Raw genomic sequence first — 16,635 nt, forward strand, 5'->3', positions numbered from 1 at the left:
AGGATGTACACAAACACATAGGAAGATGTGTCCTAAAGACCTGTTTTTATAAGAACTTATCCTGTTAAGACCCCAATCCTGCAAACATACACATCTGTGGGCAGGGGCGGTGAGTTATATGGGCCCGTGGTGCCTGGGCACCAGCAACATTCAGGGCCCGAGGGCCCAGCTCCACCAATGTTTGGGACCGGGTCTCTCCCCTGGCCCCGCCTGACCCCCCCTGCACCTCCCCCAAGTGTCCTCCAGTCCCCACTTACTGCCCCTGTGCACCTCCCCCAGGCCCTTGTCCCTGCACCCCAAATTCATCCCCAGCCCTGCCCCACCCCAGAGCCCGCACCCCCAGCCCAAGCCCTCATCCTCCCGCACCCTAACCCTGTGCCCCAGCCCTGAGCCCCCTCCTCCATCATGAACCCCTCATCCCAAGCTCCACCCCACAGCCCAAACCCCTCATCCCCAGCCACACTCAACCCCTTATGCCCAGCCCCACCCCAGAGCCCTCACCCCTGCACCCCTCCCTCTGCACCCCTCCCACCCCCAAACTCCCTCCCAGAGCCTGCACCCCCTCCCTCAGCACCTCCTCCAATCCCCAAACTCGTCCCAAAGCCTGCACCCCTCACCCCCTCCTGCACCCCTGCCCCAGCCCAGAGCCTGCACCCAAACTCCATCCCAGAGCCTGCACCCTCACACCCTTCCCACACACCCTCTCCTGCCCCAAAACTCCAGCCCAGAGCCTACACCCTTCACCCCCTCCTACACTCCCACCACTTGCCCCAGCCGGAGCCTACACCCAGCACCCAAACTCCATCCCAGAGCCTGCACCCCAGACCCCCTCCCCCACCCAAACTCCCTCTCAGAGCCTCACCCCTTCTGCATCCCTCCTGTACCCCAATCCCCTGCCCCAGCCCAGGGCTTGCATCCCAGACCTCCTCTCTCCACCCAAGCTCCCTCCCAGAGCCTTAGGCAGGTGGAGGGCGGAGTTTGGGAGGGAGTTTGGGAGCGCGGGTTCTGGGCACCACAAAAATTTCTACAAACCTGTCACCCCTGTCTGTGGGTCCACTGAGTTCAAGCAGATGAAATCCAAGAAATGGCTTATAGTGTTGAGTGAACACACTTGACTGTTTGCTTAACAGTCAAGTGGCATATCATTATACTGATGATAAAATGAGTATACAGATATGAGAAAGTATAGGAAAGGCCCCTCCAACCACTACATTTAATGATATGTCTGCATTTCCTTTATATAAACTCTATTTCCAGGGATTTATAACTCACCCAAAAATAGTCACTCCAGACTTGAACTTGGCATACAAAGTTTCAGCTTGGGAGCAATTTTGTTGTTGCCGTTATAAATTTTTCCAAAAAAATAAAATAAAATCTGTTTTGTCTGTTTATGTGCAAAACCTGAAGCATTTGAAGCATGCCAGTTTCAGAATGCAAAGGTCAGTCATAACTCAGAGGTTTGACTTTAAAATGAAGTCCTGGGTGTTTACAGTCTACAATATAGATTAAGCCCTGCTTCTATTTCTAAACTAGAACAAGGTGGCTGGATAGCTTAGGGTATGTCTACCCTGCAATAAAAGACCCTCAGCTTGACTGTCGCTGGCCCAGGTCTGCTGGCTCAGGTTTGTGGGGCTTGGGCTTTGAGGCTATACAAGTGTAGTGGACTGGGTTCAGAAAGGGGAAGGGTGGCCTTTGAAACATTAGTTCAAGTTTTTTATGCCTTAATTTTCCTAGCTTTTCATGAAGTAGTATTTTAAAAAAAATAGGAATAATCTGAAATTTGTTTTAAAATTATCCTAAATCCATATCCAACTAGGTATTTTTAAAAGCATGTTATTTACCTGCTAGGCCATGCCAGTTTATTTTTAAAAATCATATGCAGTAGCAAACTTTAAAAAATAAACTGGCATGGCCTAGCAGATAAATTACATGCTTTTAAAAATGCCTAGTTGTATAGCTGCATGCTCATAAAAATATGGATTTAGTCTGATTTTTAGGCTATACCAGTTTACCTTGTGATATGAGATCAATCAACCCCACTCAGGGCTCTAAAGTAGACTAAAGAATCGTGTGTCACAATATCTGGATCTAGTGAGTGAAGGGAGGCTCAAATTTCAGCCTTAACCCTGAATTTTGTAGTCGCTGTGGGTTCAAGTAAGGATCTCCAGGCAATCTGAATGTAGCTTATTGTAGTTTAATGAAGTACAGTGCAAACTTTAAAACAGAGTACTCACCATTCACAGACTGAATAAACAAAAGCATATTTAGACAACTGTGTGCTGTTCTACATTCTACAACACCAAAAAGAATGAGTCTGCTCTTTAAAACCCCCACACAAGTCCTAGCAGCACTGCAAATGTGTGCTATTTTAAAAGTTAAATGAGCGTTATTCACCGGAGCTGCATGCACTACACAAGGTACAAACTGCTACTTTTTAGATTCCTTTTGCCAAGCAGCTTTGAAATATATCTATACAATGCAAAGTGTAATATTTTATACATACTAATATTTGCCCTATTGTGTGTTTAAAGTTGTAATTGTCTAAAAGGGATTATTGAGTAATGCTTTTGGCCTTCCCCTGAAAAGCACCTTTTGTGATTAGTCCAAACTGGCAAAAAAACAGAAAAGGAAGAATTGGCAAATATTGCAACTGGTATTGCCATGAACCAGTACCTGGGTTGATTTGTTTGTGTGTTTGTTTGGTTTTTAAAGGTAGCAAATACTAGAAACCTATTATTTTGACCTAAAATGTTGTTTTGCTTTCTTACCGATTCCATAATGAATCTCTTGAAGAAAAACTTGAAAGCCTGGAGGCTGAAGATCTCATGTCTCATCTGTCACCACAAGAAAACTACCTACAACAGGAGAAAAAGTGAGAAAAATAATTAACAGTGAACAGAGCTATGGAACTTGCAAGGTCACTTTTTTAAACTTTATGTTTGAAACAGTGTCCAAAATCTATGAATGCCTCAGTAACAAGACTCACTGTCAAAAAATTCAACATAAGTTACTTAGTTACTTTGCAATAAATAATTATACTTGTTTTATTGTACTTGATGTTGCAAGTTTCCTCACAAGACACAGACCCATTAGAAAATCATGGCGGTAACAACAGATATTGCTAAGAAAGAACCTCTTCAGCTTACTGAGAAAAAACTTTATGCATCGAATTTGGCAATTATTTACTTAGCTGTACTATAGGTGAGGCTGGTAGCACTGCATATAATTAAGGTTGCCCAACATTTCCCATTATAAGATCCTGTTTTTGGTTGTTTATAACTTTGCCAAAGTTTAACTCTTTGGACTGAAATTTTCCAAGCCTGGTGTCTACTATGGACTGGAATTGTTTGGAAAATTTCAGTAAAAACAATGCAGCCATTTCTGAGAAAGAGACTAGGAAAATTATATTGTTTCACCTTGTTAAAATAATTCTTGAGACCTTTGAATAGCTCTAGCATCTTTATGCTTTTGAGCAGATTTGAAATTTGGCAGGGGAAGGGGTGATGGTGGTGATGGCATTTGTGTCAGTAATGTACCCTGCCTGTGAAAATCTGCCCAAATGTGGCCAAGTTATAAGGGTTTGAAAATTCATAGTTTGCACATTTAGTAAACATATATTTAACTTTAGCTGCTAAAATCTCTACATATTGCATCCTTTCTGAGCATGTGCCTGAAGCTCAAAGATCCTAGTGCTAACCAGACTGCTCATGCGTCATCCCCACAGAGTACCCAGGCATGCTCCATCCCCTCACAGTTCCTACATGTGCCAGGACTATACATGTGCCATCCTGGGGCTACACGGGCTAAGCCAGACTTCCCCTGTAATACCTGCTCCAGGCCAGGCACTGGAAATGACAGCAGAGAGCCTGTCTCTTCTGTGCTCTCAGTGACACCTCCCGCTCCACCTGCACTCAGGGCCGCCCAGAGGATTCAGGGGGGCTGAGGCAAAGCAATTTTAGGGGCCCCTTCCATTAAAAAAAAAGTTGCAATAACATAGAATGCTATATTCTTGTGGGGGCCCCTCCGGGGCCTGGGGCAAATTGCCCCACTTGCCCCCCCCAAGCAGCCCTGCCTGCACTCAGGAATGTGGAGGAGGAACTATCTGATTTGATTGCTGAGGGGACAAAAGCCAGATCAGGGGAGGAGTTAAAGGGGCAGACTGGGACAATGTGACTAGTGAGACTTGGAGTTTGGTGTGGGGGTTGGGGAGGAAGAAGAGACGGACTGGATGGACAGAGAGACTGGGCCAAGAAGCCAGGGAGGAGGTGGAAACTGAGGTTAGATGAGAAGCCTTAAGGGCAAAATAGGGCTGGGACCTAGCTGCGGGGGAAGGAGGAAGAAGAGGAAACAGGAAGAAATAGTGCCCACTAGAGTGCACTCCCCTCCAAAATCTGGAACGAAAGCCAAACATTCCTGAGTCTCACCCTTCCCCTGCTGTCATAAAATATTTCTGAAACCCACTGACAAAGTGTGTGGCTTCTCCCCCTCTAGTGCTACCAGTTACTCCATCAGCTCAAGTGGCAGAGGTCAGTGTGGTGGAAATAAAGATTGCAATCTTCCCTATGAAACATGGGTATCAGTATGATGCCACATGATGGAATTTCTGGGTTTTTTCAGTTTGCTTTTTTAAAAACGAATGTTAAAAGAGCATTTAAATTGTGAAGTCAAGCTCTCAAAAATTAAGAAATGCCACATTTAAGGTAGCCAATGCTGCTTTGGTCCCCTTGTACATATGCATTATGATAGTCTTTAATTGCTTGATCATAAATATACTTTCTTCATTCAATGAGTCTCCTTTTAAAAAAAAAAGATATCTTGATACTCCCAGCTGACATATTTCCCCAGAGACTCTTGTATTTTCTTTATGGGTTTTGTACTGTTTACTTAGTATTTCCAGACTTGTTAGTCAGGTGTATAATATTGCCAACCACAAACATTCAAAAAAAATCACGAGTCAGGCCTCAAAAAAGCATGAGATCAGCTTTAAAATCTTGAGATTAAAAATAATAATTTTGGATGTTGTGTGTGAGGTTTTTTTGTTTCTTTGATTTGTTTTGTTCTGGGTTTTTTTCCTCCTAGTTTGAGTCTTTAGGGTGCACTCACATCACTCTTTCAAGATTTCCTCCACTCCACTGAGGACTAGAAAACTTACGTTAAAGAAAAATGAAATCTTATTTCCTGGATTCCAAGGTGCTGAGGCTTTAAGGAAAAAAACCAAACACATATCACAAAACTTACAATAAAATAATGAGAACTGGTGTACCTAGCCTCTCATGGCTGTTTTGTTTGCTGTTGTCTAATGTCACAGCACATCTGTTCCTTTTAATGATATTATGCCTCGGCTCGGTAGTCACCTTCATTTTTATAGGTTTACACCATTTAAATTGAAATAAAGTTAGTTCAAAACTACATTGTCTCTCAAAAGTTTCTAGATCAAATTTGGGCCAGGTTTACAGGTAACCATCACTAATCACTTATATTAATGGTTGAGGATAGCTTTTCAGTATTTGATCAATTTCTCAAATTCATAATGTGATTCAATTTTCCCATATCTGCCTTAAGAAGGTACTTAAGATCATGAAGAAACAAGTATATTACTTGAGTTGTTGAAAGCTGTTTAGTTAGATCTTGTGTGGTTATTAGGAAGAGTTTAGTTATTCAGAACAGTTGTATTCTCTCTGGCTCTGGCTTGACTAAAACACTGAGTTCACCTCTGGACATCTTAGTGGTAGGGTTATGGGGGCAAACTGAGTGGAATGCAGATAAAAGCCAGAAAAATGATTATGAAGTTAGAAATACAGTTGGTTAAAATTTGATAAAATTTGGGGGAGGTTGGCAGTGTCGTTTATTATACAGTGCATGCGTAAGCACACGTGCTTCAAGTTGGCAGGATTGACTGGTGAGGGAAGATGACAAGAGCTAAATACATAGCTTGGCTCAAGGGAGGAAGAACCGTCCAGTGGATAGGGCATTAGTCTAGGGCTTAGGAGATCCTTGTTTAGTGCCATGAGCTGCTATAGACTTCCTGTGTGACTTTGGGCAAACCAATTTGGGTCAGATGCACAAAAGTATGTATGTGCTTACATGCCCTGGATAGCTAGACAACAATGACAACAGGGAGACACAATCACAGTCGACAAGTATCTGAGGGACTCTGATTCCAAGAAGAGGAGGAGGATTGCTCAAGGAGAGATGAAAGAAGGGAGCGTAACTAAGTGAAATGGAATGATATTAAAAAGATAAATTAAGGCTTGATATCAGTTAAGATGTAGTAATGACAATAGTAAATTCCGTTAGGACCCAATTCAGGAAAGCAATTAAGCATTTACTTAACTTTAAATACAAATAATTCTACTGAAATCGATGGTACTACTTACATGCCTTGCTAAATCAAGGTCTTAGATTATAAGATAGTCTCCCAACTAAAGTGGTGGCGGTCCTGTCTTTTGAGGCAGTTAGATTTGATAAAGTGGTAGAAAATACAGATGAATTATAAGATTGGAATATATAAATTGAGAGGCCATGCCAAGTGTATGCAATGGTGGTCATGAAAGAAGGTTTGAGATTGTGTGTAGGAGAGAAAAGGATCAAGAGATATGTTTCTACTCTTCAGTTATGTGCATTTGAGGTTGTTTACAATTCATGTATTTTCATCCATAGGTAATTTAATTACTTGCTCTTTTTTTTTCCTTCAAAAATAACACAGAACCCAAACAACATATAAACTTTGCATCTCTAATTAATGTTAACCAGCCTATTTTCATGGAATGTTTGAACTTAGTTAACCTAAGCAGAAAAACTGAAAGAAGCAAATGTTAATATTGTTTCTACAGTCACTGATGTAACAATAATAGTAGTTGTACACCACCAGACTGAAAATCAACTCCCTTTATGTCCAAACAATAGAGTGAATCACAAAATTCTGACCTTGCTATATAATGTGATCATGTAGTAATTATAGCCCTTGTACTTTCTGTATAAACAGACTACATTATCAGCAAATGCTGTGAAGTATTGCTTCTTACTGTAATTTACAGAAAATGACTGGGGTAATAGTATGAAAACTATGAAGCTTTAAGATAATACAGGAGAGAAAAAGTCTTATTTTCTGCAAATGAAAAAAAATAAGCTGGTTATTTGAACTACATGGGATCAGCTTATTGTTGCCATCTAAATTCTGTTGAAAAGCCTGGCTTACAAATTTAACGATTACAAATATATATATATAATTCATAAAAGTCAGTGCGGCTATTTTCACGTCCAAAGCATAGAATTAAATCCTCAATCCATGCCGTAGCTCACATGTTCTTCAATGGCAGTGTGATGAAAGAAAATTCCTTTTATTTCATGGCAAAATCTGCCATACATTTGTTCTCTTTGTGTCCCCTCTGTGCAAGCCAAGCTAGATATAACAAACAGATGTTTTTCAGTTTCACCTTAAGCTCTGATTTGGATAACACTACTAGAATGGACTCCAATGTATTTTACTGAGGCAGAGACAGGAGTATTTGTGGGGAGTACAAATGACCTGAGGCCTGATTTTCAGAAGTCCTGCACACCTAGCAGCTCCAGTCTGACCTCAAATGGAAATGTGAGTACTCAGCACTTTGTACAATCAAAATCTTCAATTAATTTGCACACTGCTGAATACTGAATAATTAAAATAAATAATAATAAAATCATCATAATCACTTTTCTGAAAACAAGCCAGTACGTGAAGTTCTCAGTTGGAAAGTCTATTCTCCCCTAGATGGGCACACACAACTCCTGTTAATGTTAATTGCTATTTGAACAGTGGTAATTGAGCAGCTTCTGGAGGCTGCTGGTCTGAGTGGCCGTCCTTTCTGCCTGATGTCAGATACTCCAATAAGAACACTAAATTCATTCCTGTTTGAACTAGGATATATCTTTTAGAAAAACACCCAATCATGATTTAAAAATTCTAGTGATGGGGAATCCACCACAACCATTTGTAATTTGTTACAATGGTTAAGTACCCTCACTGTTAAAAATGTGCACCTTATTTCTAACCTGAATTTATCTAGCTTCAACTTCCAGCCATTGTATCCGTTGTTATGTTAGAATGAAGAGCCCTGTATCATAAAATTTTTGTTCCCCATGTAGGTATTTAAAGACATTTTTAAGTCAACAGCTCTGGATAACTTGTATTTGAGAGTTGTAAGAGTTGTCCAAGGAGGGACCATTAATATTGATTTTCAATAACTCTTGGAACATTAGGGAAATTCCAGAAGACTTTAAGAACATAAGAATGGCCATACTGGGTCAGACCAAAGGTCCATCTAGCCCAGTATCCTGTCTACTGACAGTGGCCAATGCCAGGAGCCCCAGAGGGAGTGAACGCAACAGGCAATGATCAAGTGATCTCTCTCCTGCCATCCATCTCCATCTTCTGACAAACAGAGGCTAGGGACACCATTCCTTACCCATCCTGGCAAATATCCATGAACGGACTTAACCTCCATGAATTTATCCAGTTCTCTTTTAAACGCTGTTATAGTCCTAACCTTCACAGCCTCCTCAGGCAAGGAGTTCCACAAGTTGACTGTGCGCTGTGTGAAAAAGGACTTCCTTTTATTTGTTTTAAACCTGCTGCCCATTAATTTCATTTGGTGGCCCCTAGTTCTTGTATTATGGGAACAAGTAAATAACTTTTCCTAATCTACTTTCTCTACATCACTCATAAGAAAGTAGATAAGGAAAAGTTATTTACTTATTCCCATTTAAGAGCGCTAGTGTCATGCCAAAATTTTAAAAGGGTAAATGTGACAACCCGGGTTATTACATGCTTGTCAGCCTGACATTGATCCCAGGCAAAATAATGGAATGAGTGATATGGGACTTGATTAATAAGCAATTAAAGATAGCTAATAAAATTAATGCCAATCAACATGGGCTTATGCAAAATAGATCCTGTCAAAGTAACATCATCTTTTTAGGTGATACTAGAAGTTCAGTTGATAAAGTGTTGATGTCATATCCTGAGACTTCTGTAACTCATTTGACTTGCTGCCATATAACATTTTGATTAAGAAACTAGAACAATACAGATTTGACACGGTACACATTAAATGGACTAAAAATAGACTGACAGATCTAACTTTAGTAGCTACTTTTTAACATCCTCAGTTACTTTTGTAATGAAGAGTACTTAATCATCAAAAACTGATATTAAGGAGTCTCAAAGAGCAGCAAAATAACCCCACAGGGCATTCTGACACTACAGTGTGATACGTGCATCATGATTAGCTAAAACATGGTTTTGAGACATCAGCAGGGATGAAAGTAACTTAAAGGACTTACCGGTATGCCGGAGTCCTGAGCAGGGGGCAGGGCCTTTAAATCACCACCAGAGCCCCCGGTCACCGCCGCTACCCCGGGGCTCCTGCAGCGGGGCTCTGGTGGCAATTTAAAGGGGCCTGGGTTCAGGCCGCCGCTACTTCAGTGGAGACCTGGGCCCTTTAAATCACCAGCGGAGCCCTCAGCTGCCGCTGCTACTCCGTGGCTCCGGCAGCGGGGTTCTGGCAGCGATTTAAAGGGCCCAGAGCTCTGGCCACTGCCGGGAGCCCCGGGCCCTTTAAATCATCACCCTGGGGCTCCCAGCTGGCACCACTACCCCAGGGCTCCAGCAGCCAGGCTTTGGTGGTGATTTAAAGGGCCAGGGGCTCCGCTGTGGTAGCAGTGGCTGGGAGCCTTGGGCCCTTTAAATCACCACCAGAGCCCCAGGCTGCCGCTGCTACCCCTGGGCTCTGGCAGTGGGGCTCTGGAGGCAATGTAAAGGGCCCATGGCTCCGGCTGCCGCTACCACAGCCAAGCCCCGGGCCCTTTAAATCACCACCGGAGCCCCGGGGGTTCCGGCTGCCACCGTTACCCTGGGGCTCTGGCAGCGGGGCTCAAGTGGCGATTTAAAGGGCCCAGAGCTCCGGCCACTACCAGTAGCCCCGGGCCCTTTAAATCACCAGCTGGGGAAATTGTCCCGTGCTGGTGCGGTCAGCAGTGTACCGGCTCTTGCCGGTACGCCATACCAGTTCGTAATGGCTTACTTTCACCTCTGGATATCAGTACAGTATTACAACATATATTGTATTGAAATGTCACAGTGTTCAACTGCAGCTGGGTTTTTCTGCAATTTCATTCAAAGACAGATTTGCTCCAGGACTCAGATATATAACAAAGATTTATATAAGTATCTAGAGAAATGGACTCTCCTGCTCTTGAAAAGCGAGTGCCATTGCCTTCCACTATTTGCCTGATGGTTTCAGGATCGCTGAATAGTGTACAAGTTAAATCTCTGTTTGATATACATAAGAATGATCTTTTTCAGCATATTCTACTCTATCCTTCAGCTGTTTCTTGGGCTCATAGAAGAGTTCTCATTTTGTTGGAAGTAGAAGCTCATCAGTATGTCTGCTTCCTTTCTTAAAGTCTCTGATGCGCTTTCATTAATCTCATCACTGGCACTTTATATATTGGATGACAAGGCAGCCATCAGCAATTCAATATTTTAAGTAACTTACAATTCACCTCTTATGGCCAGGAGACGTTACTGATAAATCAGATGTTTCCCCTCGGTCAAACTATCTGGAGTGGCTCATGACCATGAGTGCCAACCTCAGGGCAGACTGTTAAGAAGCAGGGCACAAACACCAAATTGGTTTTGTAGTCTATAGTTAGATTTCACCAGCCAAGTATCAAGTGTGATACTCCTCAGGCTCTGTAACAGCCTTAACATGGAGTCACAGACAGTTCCCTTGGGTATTCCAGTCTGTCTTGCCACCTAGGCAAGCTTGTGTTTGTGCTAGATGGCCCTTAAACCAAAAAACAAAACAAAACAAATAAAACACCCCACCACAATATTCAGGTTACTCCCAGTAGCAAGGATCAGTCATTCATCCCAGGTCATTATCTCTCAAAGACAAGACTTGTAGCCAATCCTATAGCAAATTACCTAAAGGTTTATTAACTTGGAAAAAGAAATGAGCGTCATTTACAAGATTAAAACAAGTAAACATACATTACACAAATCAGTGACAGTCTTCAGTTTCAAAAAGTAATAGAAGCTACTGTAATGAGAAAACTCTGTATGTCCTTTAAGACTAACCCAAGCTAAACAGCCAGGATCCCTTGCTTATGCTTAAAAATCTTGCCCTCGCCCTAAAGTCCATGCAGCTTAGGGCAACAATTTCTTCTTGACAGGAACTTTTATTTCCTTCCTACAGAGCTCAAGCTGATGTGATGAGTGTTTGCGCATGTCTCCTCTTCATAGGTGTTGGGGAGCAATCAAGAAATCTTTTGTCCATTGATGTTCCACAATGGCTTCTCTGGTGTATGTCGGCCTTCCTTTACTAGAGAGGAGATGACAATTCTTGTGGCAGACTATTTCACAGTTGGTAATGCTTCTCTCCTGACAGTGGGGGTTTACAGTTTTAAAGCAAACACCTTTACGGTTATAAAGCAGATACTTAATCTTACTTATAACATCTGTACCCCATGTTATCAGGTTATATGTAATACATGCAGCATCCTACAAGCATTTCATAAAGGCTAACCACTAAATACATTCTTATAACTATCTGTTTTAACAATACTAACACACAGGTGATCCAGACTGGCTTCCAGCTATGCATTTGTCAGTGTTCAGTGAAGCCTAAGGGCCTTTGCAAGAGGTGACACCTGCTCTGCCAGAATCACCCTCCACCACTGTCAGGTCAGTAACAGTATAATGATTTACTCCATGTAGAGTCTGTAGGAAATAGGCCTACATACTCTACATGCATTGTAGATGAATACCACCAACCTGAATGTTGCATAACTTCCCCCACTATTGATTTGTAATATTAAAACAGATATTGTGGGCTGAATTCAATAGTAGTCTTTGTGGGACAGACATTATAAAAATTAGAGACAATTAGAGCCATCTGCAACTAGATAATTTTGCTCCCTTATGAAAAATTAGGGGAGCCTGAACTGCAGGTTCCCATGGTCCTCCTGCTGTGACATTTTACTCTGTGACAACAGCTCTGCAATGAAGCAAACTGCATATTTCTGCCCTCAGCTCCCACTAGCTAAGTGCTAATATGGTCCCCACATTGCCACAGTATTTAACACCCCACAAATGTTAATGAATGTAGCCTCACAAAGCCCCCTTTGAAGTACAGAAGTATTATCCCTAATTAATCTCCACGGAGTTCAAGGTCACACAAAGAGTCTGTAACAGAACCAGGAATGGAACCCAGATTTCCTCACACTTAGGCTATGTTTACATTACAGCAGCTGCAGCTGTGCAAACACTCTAAGCTGATAGATGAGAGCTCTCCTGTCGGCTTAATAACGCCTACCTCCGTGAGAGGCGGTAGCTATGTCATTAGGAGAAGCTGTCCACGCCAGTGCTTAGGTCGGTATAACGTATAAAGGTAATAATTGGAGATATACCAATCTCCTAGAACTGGAAGGGACCTTGAAAGGTCATTGAGTCCAGCCCCCTGCCTTCACTAGCAGGACCAATTTTTGCCCTCAAGGATTGAGCTCACAACCCTGGGTTTAAGCAGGCCAATGCTCAAACCACTGAGCTATCCCTCTCTCACAACTTATGTTGCTCGGGGGTGTGGATTATTCACGCCTCTGAGCAACGTACGTTATATCAAAGTCATTTGTAGTGTAGACATAGCCTTAACCACAGGACCATATTTTGACTACACCTGTGCTTGTGTATTACACTGTGCCAACCCATTCTACCTCACTGAGCCTTTCTTAGTCTTCTCCCACCAGCATCTGTCTCTTTTTCATGCTGCCCCCTATGTCTCCCTCCTCCTGTGTGCCATCCAATTCCACTCTCCTTCTTGGAATCCCACCTAGAATCTCACATCTTTTGGCTAGCTTTGTATTGCTGACCATCCTCTCCTTTAATATACATACAAAAACTGTAGTGTTATATGATATCTATACCCCCCCCCAATTCCTGGTAATACAAACCATGTGGCAAACTTAAACAAAAGACAGTTTTTACATCCCTTCTGCCCTCTTCTTTGTGTCTGTGCCCAACCTTACGTTGAGTTTTCCCCTATTCCATGACTAGTCCCCTTGAAATCAAAGTGACTACTTGCACAGTAAGATATGAATCAACTTAAGTAAGGAAGATGAAAAGAGGCTCTTAGAGCCTGATCCAAACTCTTTCAAAGTCAACAGGAGCCTTTACATTGACGTTCATGGACTCTGAGTCAGGCTTTTTAGACTGTAAGCACTCTGGGGCAGGGACCTCTCATATCTGTTTGTAAAGAATCATGCACACATGATGCACTAGTAATAAATAAATAAATAGTAATGCATTATAAAATAGGTTTCAAGTGCCTTCAGCCATTCCTTAACCTCTAGTAATCCGTCTCCACTTTCCCTGCAACCTTCAGAACCACTCCAAGTAGCTGAGGATGACATGAGAAACATTTTGAGCTTTCACAGAGGCAAGAGAAGGGGTTTAGAAAATGAAAATGAGACACCATAATAGAATTTCTGACTGTCCAAGCCAAAAAGCAGTTGTTCCGTTGCATATAACTTTGGGATGTCTTCGCACATTCATATCAAGTAATCTACACAGCTATTATTTCAGTCTTAATGTTAATTCCTATTTAAAGTTATTAGTCTCCCCTGGCTGTGGAAAAAAGTATGTATATATTTAAAGTAACCTTTGGACTAAGATCAAACATTGAATGCTTCAACCTCCAAAGAAAATCTTTTCAGAAAATTATGGAGAAATAATAATAAAAAAAAACTATAAAGGAACTTCCATACCAATCTTATCTATAGAATGCACTACCATGAATGCTATATTATCCATCTCCATCTAAATGATAGTGGGAGGCTTAGTTCATTGATATTTGGAAGAGCTTTGATCTTCTTGGATGAGAGTTGTTACATGAATATAAAATATTACAAAGTAATATACCATAGTAGTATAAAGGCTTTCTTTTTGCCAGGGGAGCAATGAATTCCATTATTTTCATGGTTTTGACATTTGGGAGTTTTCGTGGGTAGGTAGCTAGGACAGTAAACAGCTGAACTAAATGTCACTCAGAACCTTAAGACCTGCCAAGTTAAATCTTGGGCTACATGGGGTTGGGGACTAGAAACGAGAAATTCTTTCAGGATACCCTTACTCACATCAAGCAGCACACTGCTGCTGTACAAGAAGTCCCACTGATTTCAGTGAGATTTTTTCTGTGATTACGTGTTCATCTGTGTCACTAGAGGGATCACAAACACTGGAAACTCTGGCCTTAAGGGGGCCTGCATAAGGCCCAATTTATCAGCATACTAATGCCTACCTTAAAGCATATGAGTAGTCCCATTTTGTTCAGTGAGAGGATTATTATACACTATGCAATGTGAGCTAGAGTATGTGTGTGTGGTGGAAATCCTTTAGGCTTTCCTAACCCTGATGTGGAAGTGGAGCCCAGCTGCTTGTGCTGAATCTGTGCATAGCTGACAAATGCCAATATTTAAAAAAAGAAAAAAAAATCCTGGACGTGTATGGGAGCATGATGTGGACACAAGACAGAGCAGGTTAAATGAGGCCAATTAACCTTATAGGCTGCATGTGGAGGAAAGCAAATGGAAGATGAAGTTCAGCTTGGAAGGAGCAGGTTGGGTCTGCATAAAGAGATGAAGCTGTGACCAGAAAGAGGCTGAGGCAGGGGGCTGGCGAGGCTGACCAGACCTGGAAACACAGGCTGAGAGGGAAAGGTTAGAGGTTATGTAGGGAAAATATGGGAGAAGCAGAAAGGGATGAGGTGTGGCTTCAGATTTGGAAGAAGAAAATAAAAAGAATAGAAATATCTGTATTTGAAGACTACATGGCTCTGGGAAGGAGGATAAAAGAGTTGGGGGGGCAAGTGGTATTCTTATCCATCCTCCCTGTTGAAAAAAGGCCCAGGCAGGGACTGTTGAATCATGGAAGTGAATGCATAGCTATGCAGGTAGTGTCGGCAAAAGGGCTTTGGCTTCTTTGACAGTAAGTTGATGTTCTAGGAAAGAGGATTACTGTGCTGGGATGGGCAGCATCTAGCAAATACTGGGAAGAGCATCTTTGGACATCATCTGGCTAACCTGATAAAGAGAGCTTTAAACTAGGTCTTATGGGGGATGGTGACAAAAATCTACCCAGTGCGCATGTAGGCTCAAGTAATGAAATCAAGGGGAAGGGGTTAAGTTCTGGAGAAAGGACTAGAAATCACAACCGCATTAAAGAGGCAAAAAGAAAAGCAACAGGGCAGTCTGCAAAATATCTTCTATGCCTAAATATCAATGCAAGGAGTATGGGGAACAAGCAAGATGAACTGGAAGTCATGGTATTTGAAGAAAATCAATTATGACTTAATTGGCATGTCAGAGACTTGGTGGGACCACTCCCATGATTGGAGTACCAGCACTGAGAGAAATAGCTTGTTCCAGAACAATAGGTATGGGTAAAAAAAGGAGGAAGCATCATGCTGTCCATCAAGAATGTATACACTTGCTCCGTGCTCCAAGAGGAGCCGAGTGACAGACCTACTGAGAGTCTCTGGGTGAGGATAAAATGGGAAAAGAATAACAGTGATGTCATGGTGTGAGGGGGCCTATTACTGACTACCAAATCAAGAAGAGGAAGTGGATGGGGCATTCTACAAGCAGGTAACAAGATACTAAGACACATGAGCTAATATTAATGGGGTATTTTAAACTTCCCTGATATCTGTGGCAGACGATTACAGCAAAACATATTATGTCCTGTGTAGGGGACAACTTTCTGATTCAGAAAGTTGAGGAAATAATTAGAGTCTCATCCATTTTTGATCTGGTCTTGACCAACAGGGATGAACTAGTTGCAAACGTGAAGGTGGTCGGGAACTTGGAAGGAACTGACAGAATTCAAGATCCTCTGGAAAGGAGGACATGAGAACAGCAAAACAAGGACACTGGACTTCAGAAAGGTGGATTTCAACCAACTCAGAGAAATAGTAGGCAAAGTCCCATGGAAAGACCAATTAGGAAGAGAAGGAGTCAAAGCACTTCATGAAAGTTGTAATATTAGAGGCTGAACATCAAGCTATTCCTGTGCAAAGGAAAGATAAGAAGAGCCACAGGAGGCCAATGTAGCTAAAAAGCGCTTTCTGCAGCCATCTAAAAACCAAAAGGGATACATGCAGGAAATGGAAGGAAGGGCATGTCACCAAGGCAGTATACACGGGAATAGCGTGAATATGTAGGAACAAAATCAGGAAAGCCAAGGCAAAGAATGAGTTACAGCTGGCAAGAAATGTTAGAGACAACATTGGAGAGCTGGTAACAGAAGATGATAGGAAGGAAGAGCTGCTAAATGCCTACTTTGCTTCAGTCTTTTCACAAAAAATAACATGTGACTGGACGACACAAAGTTACCACAGACAATAAAGGGGAAGGAATGCAGATTGGGATAAGAAAAGAACATGTCAGAGATCTTCTGACTACTTTGAATGGATTCAAGTCAGCGGGGCGTGATGCTATTCACCCCATGGTGTTGAAGAAAATAACTGAAGAAATGTTGGTGCCACTGGCAATAATATTTGCAAACTCATGGATGACAGGAGAGGTCCTGGAAGACTGGAG

General features: G+C 42.1%; 1 protein-coding gene across 3 annotated transcripts in view; it reads right to left on the reverse strand.

The window, feature by feature from the left end:
• ASAP1 (ArfGAP with SH3 domain, ankyrin repeat and PH domain 1) overlaps positions 1–16,635 on the reverse strand; it is a 323,210-nt gene that overhangs the window by 238,323 nt on the left and 68,252 nt on the right. For all 3 annotated transcript variants that reach the window (XM_039523658.1, XM_039523659.1, XM_039523657.1), the window contains one exon: positions 2,769–2,855. In XM_039523658.1, coding sequence (XP_039379592.1) covers positions 2,769–2,827 — 59 coding nt within the window. In that variant the 5' untranslated portion in view covers positions 2,828–2,855. The remainder of the gene's footprint in view (positions 1–2,768; positions 2,856–16,635) is intronic.

The sequence above is a fragment of the Mauremys reevesii genome, linkage group 2, assembly GCF_016161935.1.
Source record: "Mauremys reevesii isolate NIE-2019 linkage group 2, ASM1616193v1, whole genome shotgun sequence".
Classification (NCBI taxonomy): Eukaryota; Metazoa; Chordata; order Testudines; family Geoemydidae; genus Mauremys; species Mauremys reevesii.